This window comes from Cylas formicarius, unplaced genomic scaffold (genome assembly GCF_029955315.1).
Source record: "Cylas formicarius isolate icCylForm1 unplaced genomic scaffold, icCylForm1.1 PGA_scaffold_10__41_contigs__length_53128322, whole genome shotgun sequence".
Classification (NCBI taxonomy): Eukaryota; Metazoa; Arthropoda; class Insecta; order Coleoptera; family Brentidae; genus Cylas; species Cylas formicarius.
Genome location: NW_026844214.1, coordinates 33,551,949 through 33,568,097, shown reverse-complemented (window position 1 = coordinate 33,568,097; position 16,149 = coordinate 33,551,949). Strand labels below are relative to the sequence as shown.

Below are 16,149 nucleotides of genomic sequence, written 5' to 3'. Positions count from 1 at the left end.
TTATGTAGGTTGTTCAGTAAAATATAAAACTAATTTTTAAATCTTCCTTTTCTGATGTCACCGCAAAAGAATCAAAGCTGAGACCATAAGTTCTAAAATATATTCGCAATGCTACATATACAGTGAATAAACAAATATATTTAATCTAGACTTGCTTTAGCAAGCAAATTATAATGTAAGAATCACTAATTTGTAGTATACTATTGCGCCACTGATTGATTATCGTTTTGGGTGCTATCTGCATCGCTAGTCTGTACAAGGCCTCTTATAGATAAATCGTAGACCACTTCTTCAATCTTCTTAACATCATACTTTAAGGCATCGAATCTCTTACGGAGCGAATCATTTTTCAAATTTAATAGTCGAAAACCAGCGTTTAACTGAGCAACAAACCTGGATATTTGTAAGGGTCTACTGTAATCGCCATATGTTACTGAATTGACAGCAAGTCTAGACTGAAACAATTGGGTTTGATAAGTATACACATTTTTTTCAGGTTATAGAAAATTCTAGGTACAAGCCTTTGTGATTTCAGTTATGTTGTTAGAATTGTTTACTTACACTGTATGGTATTGAAAGGCTAAGAACATTCTCATTTAAATGTATAAATACCCAATTGTTCGAGCCACCAAGAATTTGCCGACAACAAAAGGCTTGCACAATAAGTCGGCCATCCCGCATTTAGAACAACTTACATTAGCTCTAAATTTAAGTGTTTAGCTATTTGAGTTACAAAATTGCGCAAGAACACATTATAGTCTCACATATAGAGAATTCTGCGTTGCATTTAATATAAAGCAAACTAAATAGTTAATAGCTGTTACTAACTAATAATTGTGAGGGCGCCTATCCACATTTGGAAGGAAAAGATAAAGATTGATGTGAACATAAGTCACTTGTAAAATCTTTTAAAAAGGTGAGTATTTGTCAACTTCAACTCATTATTAACAGAGACAAATGTTAGATTACATTTTTGAAAAAAAAAAAGAACAGCCAGTAAAATATTGTTCCCTCCTTTTTTTTTTAAATTATAATTTCCATTTTCAACAGAAATGTTTTCAAACGCTTTTTGTGAAATACATATGAAAAAATTTATAAGCTTAACTACAACTAATCTTCAAAATGGCAAAAAAAAGTAAAGTGTTACTAACCAGCTCGGTTGCCAGGTTGAGCATGCCCATTAGGTAGTCCTCCAGATCTAAATGAATGTTTTGTTTCTCGTGAACTAAAATAAAAAAAACTGCATTAAGATTTTGATAATTACTATAATCAAACACGATCTTCTTTTATAACACCAATTACACCAATCGATACAATGAAAATTACATCTTAACTTAAAAATAAAAACAGTGCTTTAATGGATCAACTGATTTACTTAAAGTCTCTTTGGTTAAACCTTTACATAAGGCGACAAAACATTGATTGAAAACTCTAGAACTATCGATGTGTTACCAATATTTTTTGAAGTTTTGGTGATTGCCATGTGCACAATCCTTAATTTTTTTTATCCATGAAAACATATCACAATCAACACGCGAGTACTTTACTAAGTCTGTTGGGACTACTACATATAATTTTGTTGAGAAAATTCTAAATGGTTCAGAGGAAATGAACATTTCAATGGCAGTGTTCTTAAACTTATTAAAAGCATTGGGAGACGCCCTGCCTTAGAATGGCTCACAAGTTACATCTTCGATAGGCGCCAGAAAGCCATCATAGTGAGCAATGGAAGACAATATTTTTGAGAAGCAAGTAATCTTCAACTCTGCGACTTGGCTCAGTGTCATAGGTTCTTTACTTTTTCATGTTTTATTTATATACTATTTAGCCCAACAGCAAATCAAACTTTGAAAAATGTTGCCGACTATTCTAATTTGTTAATGATTAGAGCAACTCTTGTCAGAGCTTGTTGACATTTTTTCAGATCGGTTGACTAACCAACTGGTTTTAAATTGTTCATAAAACTAATTCTATGTGCTTCCGTACCAAATGGAATTATACTACCCTGGGTCAGAAGCAACAAATTTGTTGGTATTTAAGTTGACCATAACTTAGATTGGTCAGGTCATTTAGTGACTGTAAGACAATAAATACAGCTTGTAATCCTTAAAGAGTTTTATTAAACGAAATTCTGTTTAATTAAAATATAAACTTACCTCCAAGAATCTTTGCTGCAGTAACTTTGTCAATTAGAATCCCTTGCTCTAAAAACACAACCAGGGCAGCCAAAAAACAGAGTCTTTGGGTGGCATATCTCCAATGGTCATTATATCTATAATATTGCCCACTTGGGATGATTTTATCTAGATTATCAAACTCTCTAGTAACTTCTTCAAAAAGTTGTCGTGCTTTCAGACAAGATGTATGTACTAAAAATAATATTTACAGAATTGTCCTTCACCAACATGTTCCTAACAAAACCAGAGGAATTTATGCTGAATGAACTATCTAATCTAAAGCTGTACTTTTAAAACTAAAACCCTAAAGTAAAACTTTTAGAAAGATGTGATGAATTACTCTGTCACTGATTGTAAAATTTATTGCTGGGAGCTCTGATTTTATGCTACCTCTTAATAAATAAATAAATAAATAAATAAATATATATATATATATATATATATATATATATATATATATATATATATATATATATATGTGATGACACTATATTCCGGAATATCATCCGTTCACTCGTTGACCTCCGACTGGAATCCTGCAAATCCTGCATCCGACTGTGTTCGAAGTGTTTTCGGAGCGCGAGCATTGAAGAAGCCAAGTGAGATTTTGGCGAAACGTCTGCAGGATTCCAGTCGGATGAAGGATTTGCAGGATTCCAGTCGGAGTTAAACGAGTGAACGGATGATATCCCGGAATATAGTGTCATCACATTTTTCCATCCGTGAATCAATATGTGAGAATATATATATATATATATATATATATATATATATATATATATATATATATATATATATATATATATATATATATATATATATATATATATATATATATATATATATATATATATATATATATATATATATTATATGATATATTATATATATATTCACGTATTGATTCACGGATGGAGAAATGTGATGACACTATATTCCGGGATATCATCCGTTCGCTCGTTTAACTCCGACTGGAATCCTGCAGACGTTTCGCCAAAATCTCACTTGGCATCTTCAATGCTCGCGCAAAACACATATATATATATATATATATATATATATATATATATATATATATATATATATATATATATATATATATATATATATATATATATATATATATCCGAGTGTTCGAAGTGTTTTCGGAGCGCGAGCATTGAAGATGCCAAGTGAGATTTTGGCGAAACGTCTGCAGGATTTGCAGGATTCCAGTCGGAGTTCAACGAGCGAACGGATGATATCCCGGAGTATAGTGTCATCACATTTTTCCATCCGTGAATCAATACGTGAGAATATATATATATATATATATATATATATATATATATATATATATATATATATATATATATATATATATATATATATATATATATATATATATATATATATATATATATATATATATATATATATATATATATATATATATATATATATATAATACTATATATACTATGTATATATAATACTATCTACCTAGACAATACCTTGTGCACAATTCATTTCACAGTGAATTATTTGTAATGATGTGTGTATTTCTCTGAGAAATTTCTCAATACACTTTAATATGTTTCTAATTTCCTAAAACATTAAAATATGAATTAAATTAATAATCAAACTTTGAATATTACGCCTTTAACGATATTTACTACACACTATATTGTTTTACCTCTCGAATATCTTGTTCCGCGTTAATGTAATCTTGGAATGGAGCAAAAATGTCCGTTACAACTTTATTTGGTTGTGCCATTTTCGAATTTAATCAGGAACTATTTTCGGATATTTACATTTTCTTTATTCGAAAAATAAAGCTTAAAAAATAATGGGAATAACGCGGATGTTAAATTTGGAAGAGATAGTAAAAAAAATACTTTATAGGTTGGAATTGATTTTTCTTCTTCATTGTTGCCGGTTTTAATTTGGTTTTACAGAAAATTCTCGTGTCACCTAGGCGTCCACCAGAAGGGGGATGGCCCATTTCCGGCGTACGTGCTTTGGACTTTTTCCAGACTAGAGAGATTTCTTCATCCTCGCATAGTCATTAATAAAATGGCTCACATCGACAGCGATTTCAAGTGAACACCACAATTGATCTAATGTTCAAATGTCCAAAGACCCCGAACGGCGTTCGGTCCTGTTTCGGAAAGTCTCGGTGAGTATTCTCTCGCGAGGTATCTCGATGTAGCAGAAGGTCAAATGGTATACTTTGCAATTTGCCAGTCGATGCTAGATGTGTATAATGCGAATACATATTAGGAAAAGGGTGCTTGTCTCAAAGATACAGGACGTACATTGGGTGCTAAATCTGCACAGTACACATGAATTCCTATGTATACGGTCAATTATAGTTTCCAAAAATATATAAGTTAATTTTATTGAAGGTTGTTGCAACGAACATTTAAAAGAATATTTTTTATTAACTCGTGAGTATCTTTTGAATATTTTGTTGTCATTATTGCCCCCTATTTATTACAGCCACCGGTAGGTAGGTAGGTAGGGTTTACACCTGATGATGGGAATAAAACTGATTATAAGCTGTGCAATTTGTCCTAGCCAGTTGCGAGTGAGCTTTGGAGTAACATCCACGTAGCTATTAGATACTATAGTGGCCCTACTACGGTAAGAAGTGATGCGCCGCAGGTGGCTGTGATATTCTCATCGAGAAGGTCTGGATCTTATGCGCATGCGTCACTTGCCAACTGACTGATTTGACACGTAGCCGTAATTTTTCTGAAAAAATTGAATAATTTTTATGAGGGCCAACCTGTCTCTGAAATCCGAATATAATTGGCAACGCCGAACTAGGTAATTACTATTGTCAGAGAATACTAACAGTCTACGCCATTGTTGTTTTAACTCTTGGTGTTTGTGTTTATCTCCGTACCTTTTCCGTGTTTTTGTTGATAAAAATGCCCACCCATTGGAAAACTTGTTGTGTTTGTGGTCAAAGCTGTAAGGAAAGGAATGTGCCTATACACAGGTAAGTGTTGTCTTATGTACAAGTTAATTTAAAAGATTTAAAGGTGGTTTATAGGGAACTTGAACTCACACACTTGTATAATTTGTACTTTTAATACTTTGCTCTTTCACAAAATTACAGCAAATGTGGCAAATATGAGGATCTAATAGGATCTTAGACAAACCCAAGGATGCCTATTTATTTTTCATTTAACTGCAAAATTGACTTGCACATAATTGTTGACATGTCCGTTTACTACACAGAATTCAGTACATTTAGATAGTTACATAGGAAGGATGTTTGGGTGATATAAGAAAACAATTAAGCTGCAAGTTTTACTAGAACAAGCACAGGAAATACCCCTTGATAACCACAAAACCTTGTAAAACTTAATATGGCCTTTCAGTTGGTAAAAAATTACACAACTCATTACCGCAGAAAGGGGGAAATTACCAGAATCGGTTCGGTTGCAACAGGAAAAATTTAAACAATATTTCTTCAGGATATTTTTGAGAAGTCTGAGGGCATTACAGAAACGTTTTGGGAATTATAAGGAATTGTAGGCAACTATTTAAAATGTGGGGGTATTTCATTGGTAGGTCACCTACCTCCTTAGGGAGGTAAGTGAATACTGCAGTACATACACACACAATTTGATATTGATTAAATAGAAACAGTTCTATCAATAAATACTGATTTTGTAAATCTACTACTAAAACAAATCTTGATTAGTCTCGGATTATTTTCCCAACCCTTGCTTGGATTGAGAGTAAACTATGTAGTTCACTCGTATCACCCAGCTTCCTTGTGTGAATAACTATTTAGTACAACAAGTTGTTGGGTTATATTTTATCAGTAACTTAGGATCATTCCCAAGTTATGGGACTGATCAATGGTTCCTATTTTTGATATAATATTCGCTTATGCAGGTAGTATCATCAATTTACATTTCATTTTTTAGTTTACCAAAAGATGAATTTGTATGGAAACAATGGATAACATTCCTTGTTGAAAATAGGGCTGTCAGGGAAACTGATAACTTTGCCCAAGCATCCATATGTGGGGTCACCTCACTGCTTTAAGCTACCGGAGCTGTTTTTAGGTAGATATGTGATGAGTTATATATTGGGTTACGTGTTTTCTGGTCCTTCTAGTTGTTGATGGTACTTAACACTCCATATTTACATTGCTTAATGGTACCTTTTTTTCTATTTTTTTTTACATATTTAACTGTTTCATTTCTGGCGCATTTTGAACCAGACTGAAATTTATCAAATAATTTCTGACGTCTCAGAAATATTATTTTGTCGGTAATATGTTACTAACTTTCTTTCGGTCTAAAATATTGATATTTTTCTTGCTAATTTCAATATAAGAAAAATTTTTGTTGTTCGGGTACATTTTTGAGTTTTTTAAGTTGTTAGGTTGTTTATAGATTTCTATAGTCTCTCGGATTTTTCGCTGGTAGCAGAACGGATTACATTCAAGAATTTTAGTTTTATCGAATAAAATTTTATGTCTGGTTTCATGAGTGTGTTCGGCAACAGCTGATGAGTTTATTTATCTTAGTCGTAAGGCTCTTTCGTGTTCTCTGAGCCTAGTTGATATTTTTCATTCGGTCTCTCCAATGTATTCTTTGCCGCATATGCATGGAATGCTGTAAACTCCTAGCATCTCGAATGGAATTTTGTCTTTGATGGACCGAAGATGTTGAAAGATTTTTGAACAAGTATCATCCCAAAAGAGGAAATCATTTCAAATGTCGAGTCTATCCTAAACAAAAAAAAAATCCTTAAAAAATCTAAACCTTCTAAATCCAATATTGTATAGCCTGAACGCATCGCCTTAAAATCTGTAAAATCCAATCCAGACATCGTAATGCAGATAAAGGAAACGCTATGGTAGTCATGGACACAAATGAATATTAGGAAAGATTCTTACAGACGGATCATATTGTCAAATTAAAAAAGATCCTACGTCATCTATGGAGCGCAACCTTAAATCTGTTATTAAGGCTTTTTTTCTATCAGACTCCGTGAAAAAATCTGTTACCCCTAACGACCCTAAAATTCCTCGTCTCTACGGACTCCCAAAGATTCACAAACCAGGATTACCCCTTCGACCTATTGTCAGCACCATTGGTTCTCCAACATATTCTCTAGCAAAATATCTAGCTTCCTTATTAAAACCTCTTACAGGGAAAACTGACACTTTCGTACTTAATTCCTTTCACTTCATTGAACAATTAAAAAACATTACATTAGATACACAAGATATTCTAATTAGTTTCGAAGTAGAATCCCTCTTTACCAAAGTTCCTATTCCTGAAACTCTCCACATCATTTCAGATATATTAAAATCCGAGAATCTGGACCCAAACCTTCTCACCTTAATTGAAAAATGTTTATCGGGAACATATTATTCTTATAACGGACAAATTTTTGAACAAAAATTATGGAAACGCTACGTCGATGATACTTTTGTTATTTGGCCTCATCGTCAAGAAACCCTAGCAGATTTCTGAACTGGCGAGGTCGCCTTATCAAAATATGTTCCTAAAAACAGCAGTCAAGTCAGAATTCTAAATAACATAGAAATATCTCAAATAAAACATGACAATCTTGAGAAAGAAAATGTTGATCGTTTAATTAAATTACTAAATACTAAACAATCATGCTTTGCACAGTCTACTGTGGAATTAGGTCCAATTAATCATGTCGAATTTACTATAACTCTAAATTCTAAGCAATCAATATATTATAGACCCTACAGACTCTCAGAAAAGGAAAAGAAATTATACGTGAAAAAGTAGATGAATTATTAACTGCCGATATTATACAAACTTCACAGTCGTCATATGCAAGCCCTGTAATCTTAGTTAGATTATACGAAATTAAATGCTATTACAGTAAAAGACAAACAAATTAGGCGGAAATAAGTATTTTTCTAGTTTAGATATGAAGCACGGTTATTACCAAATTCCTTTAAATAAAGATTCGGTCGACAAAACGGCATTTATAATTCCGGACGAACAGGACAGTAGAGTTTCTTCGCTTACCATCCGGTTTATGTAACGCGCCATCAGCATTCAAAAGATGGGTAAATAATATAATGGGTCCATTACGCCATTCCGAAATATCAGTTTATTTAGATGACATTTTAAGTCCATCGAAATCTATAATATTATTTTAAATATATGCGAAGAAAAAAATTTAAAATTAAATCTAGAAAAATGTTATTTTTAAAAACTAAAATTGATTTTCTAGGTTACGAAATTAGGGCAAATGAGATAAAACCCGGTTCAAAAAAAGTAAAAGCCATACAAGATTTTAGAACCCCTTGAAACGTGCATGAAGTAAGACAGTTCTTAGGCTTAAGTTCATACTTTAGAAAATTCATTAAAAATCAGGCTGATATAGTTGCACCATTAACGAAATTACTAAGAAAATATGTAAAGTGGGAATGGGGTGAAATTCAAAATGAAGCTATTTCAAAAATTAAATCAATTTTAATCAACGAACCTATTCTAACCATTTATAACCCAAAATCTAAAACCGAACAGACGCTAGCTCAAAAGGTATCGCAGGTATTCTCTTTCAAGAATCAAATAATGGATTAAAACCAATGGCATCTATAGTAGAACAACAACCGTTTTCATCATTCATATGAATTAGAAACATTAACGGTAATCGAATCTATAAAACGATTTAGAATCTATATTCATGGTATTCATTTTAAAATAATTACGGATTGTAGCGCCGTGCGAAGTACATTTGTAAAAAAAGAATTAGTGCCCAGAATAGCACGTTGGTGGTTCGCTATCCAAGATTTTGAAATTCAACATCGGACAGGGAGCAAAATGTCGCATGTAGACGCTTTAAGTAGGAACACTGAAAATATTTTTAAAATAGGAATCAACGACTGGCCTATATGCAAATGAAAGACGAACAAATACGTATAATTTATGAAAAATTAAAATCTGGAACAGCCGATAAAGAAATAAAACTCACTTATTGTCTTAAAAGTAGTACCGGAAAATATTAAATGGTGAACTGACTTGTAGTACCGAAAATATGTAGATTTAATATAATGAGAAAATATCACGATGAAATAGGTCATATTGGTTTGAAAAGATGTGAATCTTTAATAAAAAGTAAATTTTGTTTTCCGAAAATGACCCGAAAAAAGAACGGTTTCTTTGTCCAATACCTAAATCAAATGAACCACTTTACACGAGGCATATTGACCATTTGGGACCCTTCTGTAAAACAAGCAAAAATTATGCATACGTTTTTATGATAGTTGATTCGTTTACTAAATATTGACCAACCAAGACCAACCAAGACAACAAATTCAAAAGAAGTTATTTATTGTTTAAAAGACGTATTAGTATGTTTGGAACACCCAAACGAATTATTTCAGATCGTCGCAAAGCTTTTAAATCTAAAACATTTAAAGAGTTTTGCGACGAAATGAAAATTAAATTAATTTTGAATGCAGTAGCGTCACCACTTTTCAATGGTCAAGTGGAACGTTATTACCGCACTCTCTTAGACGGTCTAAATACTAGTATGCAGGACGAAAATGAATGGTATGAAAAACTGGCAGATGTTGTTTAGGGAATGAATAACACTGTACTGGGTACACTCCACACGCATTAATGTTTGGATTTGATAAACATCGATATGGAAATTTAGACCAAAATGACATAATGCCTGAAAATAGGGAATATATTGCTGGAAAATATAGATAAAAAATGGACTTACAAAGTTAAAAAAATGAAAAAGCAGTTTGATAAAAAACGAAAACAAAGTACTAAATATCAGGTAGGAGATTTGGTACTTTGGTAGGGGGCAACGAAAAGATTCCAAAGAAGTCGGGCGTAAGACCGGAATAAAATTTGGAGGTCCTTACAAGGTATCGAAAGTGTTAGAAAACGATCGATACGAAATTATAGCTTTGAAAGGACTAAAAGGCTATCCACGGTACTCTGCAATTGTTGCTGTAGTACGTAACGAAAATACAAATCCGGTGCTCTAACCGAATCTGATACATCGTCTGATTCGGAAGTAAATAGCACCGATGAGTTAATTGATTTATTGGAGTCATAAAAAAATGGAACACCAGAATTAATATATATATATATATATATATATATATATATATATATATATATATATATATATATATATATATATATATATGCATATATATATATATATATATATATATATATATATATATATATATATATATATATATATATATATATATATATATATATATATATATATATATATATATATATATATATATATATATATATATATATATATATTTAATTCTGGTGTTCCATTTTTTTATGACTCCAATAAATCAATTAACTCATCGGTGCTATTTACTTCCGAATCAGACGATGTATCAGATTCGGTTAGAGCACCGGATTTGTATTTTCGTTACGTACTACAGCAACAATTGCAGAGTACCGTGGATAGCCTTTTAGTCCTTTCAAAGCTATAATTTCGTATCGATCGTTTTCTAACACTTTCGATACCTTGTAAGGACCTCCAAATTTTATTCCGGTCTTACGCCCGACTTCTTTGGAATCTTTTCGTTGCCCCCTACCAAAGTACCAAATCTCCTACCTGATATTTAGTACTTTGTTTTCGTTTTTTATCAAACTGCTTTTTCATTTTTTTAACTTTGTAAGTCCATTTTTTATCTATATTTTCCAGCAATATATTCCCTATTTTCAGGCATTATGTCATTTTGGTCTAAATTTCCATATCGATGTTTATCAAATCCAAACATTAATGCGTGTGGAGTGTACCCAGTACAGTGTTATTCATTCCCTAAACAACATCTGCCAGTTTTTCATACCATTCATTTTCGTCCTGCATACTAGTATTTAGACCGTCTAAGAGAGTGCGGTAATAACGTTCCACTTGACCATTGAAAAGTGGTGACGCTACTGCATTCAAAATTAATTTAATTTTCATTTCGTCGCAAAACTCTTTAAATGTTTTAGATTTAAAAGCTTTGCGACGATCTGAAATAATTCGTTTGGGTGTTCCAAACATACTAATACGTCTTTTAAACAATAAATAACTTCTTTTGAATTTGTTGTCTTGGTTGGTCTTGGTTGGTCAATATTTAGTAAACGAATCAACTATCATAAAAACGTATGCATAATTTTTGCTTGTTTTACAGAAGGGTCCCAAATGGTCAATATGCCTCGTGTAAAGTGGTTCATTTGATTTAGGTATTGGACAAAGAAACCGTTCTTTTTTCGGGTCATTTTCGGAAAACAAAATTTACTTTTTATTAAAGATTCACATCTTTTCAAACCAATATGACCTATTTCATCGTGATATTTTCTCATTATATTAAATCTACATATTTTCGGTACTACAAGTCAGTTCACCATTTAATATTTTCCGGTACTACTTTTAAGACAATAAGTGAGTTTTATTTCTTTATCGGCTGTTCCAGATTTTAATTTTTCATAAATTATACGTATTTGTTCGTCTTTCATTTGCATATAGGCCAGTCGTTGATTCCTATTTTAAAAATATTTTCAGTGTTCCTACTTAAAGCGTCTACATGCGACATTTTGCTCCCTGTCCGATGTTGAATTTCAAAATCTTGGATAGCGAACCACCAACGTGCTATTCTGGGCACTAATTCCTTTTTTACAAATGTACTTCGCACGGCGCTACAATCCGTAATTATTTTAAAATGAATACCATGAATATAGATTCTAAATCGTTTTATAGATTCGATTACCGTTAATGTTTCTAATTCATATGAATGATGAAAACGGTTGTTGTTCTACTATAGATGCCATTGGTTTTAATCCATTATTTGATTCTTGAAAGAGAATACTTGCGATATATATATATATATATATATATATATATATATATATATATATATATATATATATATATATATATATATATATATGTATGCATATATATATATATATATATATATATATATATATATATATATATATATATATATATATATATATATATATATATATATATATATATATATATGTATGCATATATATATATATATATATATATATATATATATATATATATATATATATATATATATATATATATATATATATATATATATATATGATGACACTATATTCCGGGATATCATCCGTTCGCTCGTTGAACTCCGACTGGAATCCTGCATCCGACTGGAATCCTGCAAATCTTGCATCCGACTGGAATCCTGCAGACGTTTCGCCAAAATCTCACTTGGCATCTTCAATGCTCGCGCTCCGAAAACACTTCGAACACTCGAACACTTCGGAGCGCGAGCATTGAAGATGCCAAGTGAGATTTTGGCGAAACGTCTGCAGGATTCCAGTCGGATGCAAGATTTGCAGGATTCCAGTCGGATGCAGGATTCCAGTCGGAGTTCAACGAGCGAACGGATGATATCCCGGAATATAGTGTCATCACATTTTTCCATCCGTGAATCAATACGTGAGAATATATATATATATATATATATATATATATATATATATATATATATATATATATATATATATATATATATATATATATATATATATATATATTCTCACGTATTGATTCACGGATGGAAAAATGTGATGACACTATACTCCGGGATATCATCCGTTCGCTCGTTGAACTCCGACTGGAATCCTGCATCCGACTGGAATCCTGCAAATCCTGCATCCGACTGGAATCCTGCAGACGTTTCGCCAAAATCTCACTTGGCATCTTCAATGCTCGCGCTCCGAAAACACTTCGAACACTCGGAGCGCGAGCATTGAAGATGCCAAGTGAGATTTTGGCGAAACGTCTGCAGGATTCCAGTCGGATGCAAGATTTGCAGGATTCCAGTCGGAGTTCAACCAGCGAACGGATGATATCCCGGAATATAGTGTCATCATATATATATATATATATATATATATATATATATATATATATATATATATATATATATATATATATATATATATATATATATATATATATATATATATATATATATATATATATATATATATATATATATATATATATATATATATATATATATATATATATATATATATATATATATATATATATATATATATATATATATATATATGGAATAACATACTATAATTGTAAATAGTTGCGGTTACTATAATTAAGTTAAAGACTTGAAAATGTAAAAAAAAATGTTTTTGTAGGCAATGGATCGTCCTACCTACAAAATAATAAAGTACAAAATATAAATTCTTACTGAAAGTTACTTTGTTTTATGTTCCAGCAATAAGAAGACACAGATAGATGACATCTACACGCGAGGACGCGTAGAATGACAGGATGGCCGAATGTTACCAGTTATATTTATTATATAAAATATGTAGAATATTGTAATATAAACTATTACTATTATTCTTCAATTAATATTGTTTATTTCAATGGCTTTTATAATGTGATTTATTATTTATTATAGCATTACTGTTGGACGTACCTACGTAGTTCCCAGGGTGACTCATAAATATTCATACACACGAACTAATCATCCTCGCACCACGTGTTTATTATTAAGGTGGCGTGACTAAGCGCCGACAAAGCAAAAATGCCGACGAGGGCCACAAGGGTGACAGGGGGTTTGCTTTTCGATATCATAATCTTTACGATTGGTGGTACGTTCGACACGCCCGCGATATATCGAAGTGAAAATAGACAGTTTGAGTGAATTTGACTATTATTTGGTATCCCATTAACAATATAGAACATCTTCCTTTTAGGATGTTTCACGTGAGATTTTTAAAACATTCCAAGCATTTCTGGAGAAGTAATTTTTAGTTATCTACATGCAAAGCCCGGTAGAGAAAATGCAATTTCTACATGTATTTTTAGCAGATTACAATTGCTGTTCAATATTTTTAACTGGGAATTTTTGGCGGTAGCCACCATGCAATTTTTGCGAGCAAAATGTTTTTAAATTTTGCGACAATAAACGACAATTTTGTTTTCACCACGTATACATAATAACTTGTGGGTGTATTTGAAAAATCCATAATCGCAATACTAGAAACGAAAGAAATGAAGATGCTTGTTTGAAGTGCTGAATCAAGTACAATATATACTAATTATTGACTTGTTTTACACTAGTTTTTAATTTTCTTGGTTATATTTTGCAATACCTACAGTTTGTTAACGAAATCCTGTGCGATATCTAGAACCTCAAAGTTATTTACACTTTGAGTCACATTTCGACAAGTCGACTTTATTTACATTTTCAGTATAAAAACAAACTGTTTTCGTTGATTTATGGGCACAAGTTCTGGAAAAAACAGCTGTCTATAGGGCTTGAAGAATCAAAACGCCAAATTACTTATGGAATTATACTAAGAACGCCGATCCGTATGTCCGCACTATAATAATTTTTTTAACAGCGTTTTCCACACCTTAATTCCATTTTTTGCCTGAAAATTTAATGTGATTTCGTCATATTTTGAGAAAATACTAGCATAAAAATGCAGCACCCAAACTTTGACGACCTGACAGCCGCCATGTTGGTTGTTGGAAGCCGCAAGGCCTTATGGGTCGAACATCAGAATTTGCAATTAGAGCTCCCATTCGTTAAAACGAAATTTCAAATCTCTCGCATGCGCATATTTAATGGTGTTGGCTATTAGACATATAGAGGCCCTGCCTATGCTAATTGTACAGGAACTGTGAAAGGAAATTTTGAGAAGGTCTGTTAAATATGCGCATGCGCGAGATTTGAAATTTTATTTTTAACCAATGGCACCTCTAATTGGAAATTCTGACGTTCGAACCATAAGGCCTTGCGGCTCCCAAGAACCAACATGGCCACTGCCAGTTCTTCAATGTTTGGATGTTGCATTTTTCGCCAGTATTTACTCAAAATATGTCGAAATCCCATTAAATTTTCAGGCAAAAAGGAATTAAGGTGTAGAAAGTGGACAAGGGCAGAGTTAATATTATGCTGAATTACAGCAGACGGATTGGCGTCCTTGGTATAATTTTGGTACTTTAAGCGCTATAGACACGATAGCAGCTATTTTTTTCCCGAATTTGTGCCCGTAAATCGACACAAAAAGCTTGTTTTTATAAACTTATTTCGCGAAATGTGACCCTAAAAGTGTAAATATAACTTTGAGGTACTAGATATCGCACTGGAAACATCTAAATGGAAAAAATGTTCAACAAGCACCTCATAGAGACAGAGTGCTCATTATTTCATCGCAAGTCTAGTAATTGCAGACAGTTTCGCCTCCCAAAAATATTATTATGAAAAGCACCAATGGACAATTTCATTAGATATGTAGGTATTGGAAAATATAACCAAGAAATTTAAAAACTAGTATAAAACAACTCAATAAATAATTAGCTCCAAATGTAACAGAATTAACATTACCAAACACTAAAGAGTATCGTTTATTGTCTCAATGAAAAAAAAAACATTTTGCTAACAAAAATTGCATGGTGGCTACTGCAAAAAATTCCCCCTCAAAAATATTTAACAGCAATTGTAAAATGTTAAAAGTACATGTAGAAATTGCATTGTATCTACCGGGCTTTAAGTACTAGTATTAATTCACACAATAATTTACCTATATTTTATTACCATCTGAATTCAATTGCAATAACCAAAAATTACTTTTCAAGAAATGCTCAGAATTTTTTAAAGGTGTAAGCTCACATGATAAATCCTAAAAGGAGAATTGATTTATTAAGAAATACTTTTTTCCAGATGTACACTCCAGTCCTGTTACGACGACTTATTCTTAATTATAATCACATTTTATATAGTGTTTTATTAACTCGTTTTGAAGTTCACAGAAGATATAGTTGGAGAATGAACACAATGTAAAAATATAAATGAACAAATACATGAATTATTTAATAAGGCCTTTATTGAAAAGAATGAAGTACAATGTGTTGAATGTATTAGTGCAGAACGCAGTTAATTTGC

At 31.9% G+C, this 16,149-nt stretch overlaps 1 protein-coding gene and 1 long non-coding RNA gene across 2 annotated transcripts; one reads left to right on the top strand and one right to left on the bottom strand.

The window, feature by feature from the left end:
• Positions 1 to 86: 86 nt before the first annotated feature.
• On the bottom strand, positions 87 to 3,988 carry LOC132706070 (translin). The gene is made up of 5 exons (XM_060677194.1): positions 3,853 to 3,988; positions 3,671 to 3,764; positions 2,157 to 2,369; positions 1,152 to 1,225; positions 87 to 455 (listed from the first exon to the last, which is right to left on the bottom strand). The coding sequence occupies exons 1-5, from the start codon at positions 3,931 to 3,933 to the stop codon at positions 201 to 203; spliced, it is 717 nt and encodes a 238-aa protein (XP_060533177.1). The 5' UTR covers positions 3,934 to 3,988; the 3' UTR covers positions 87 to 200.
• A 1,044-nt stretch (positions 3,989 to 5,032) lies between these two features.
• Positions 5,033 to 14,176, top strand: LOC132706135 (uncharacterized). The gene is made up of 3 exons (XR_009619553.1): positions 5,033 to 5,163; positions 6,104 to 6,244; positions 13,465 to 14,176. It is a non-coding gene; the product is annotated as an uncharacterized LOC132706135 (long non-coding RNA).
• The last annotated feature ends 1,973 nt before the right edge of the window (positions 14,177 to 16,149 follow it).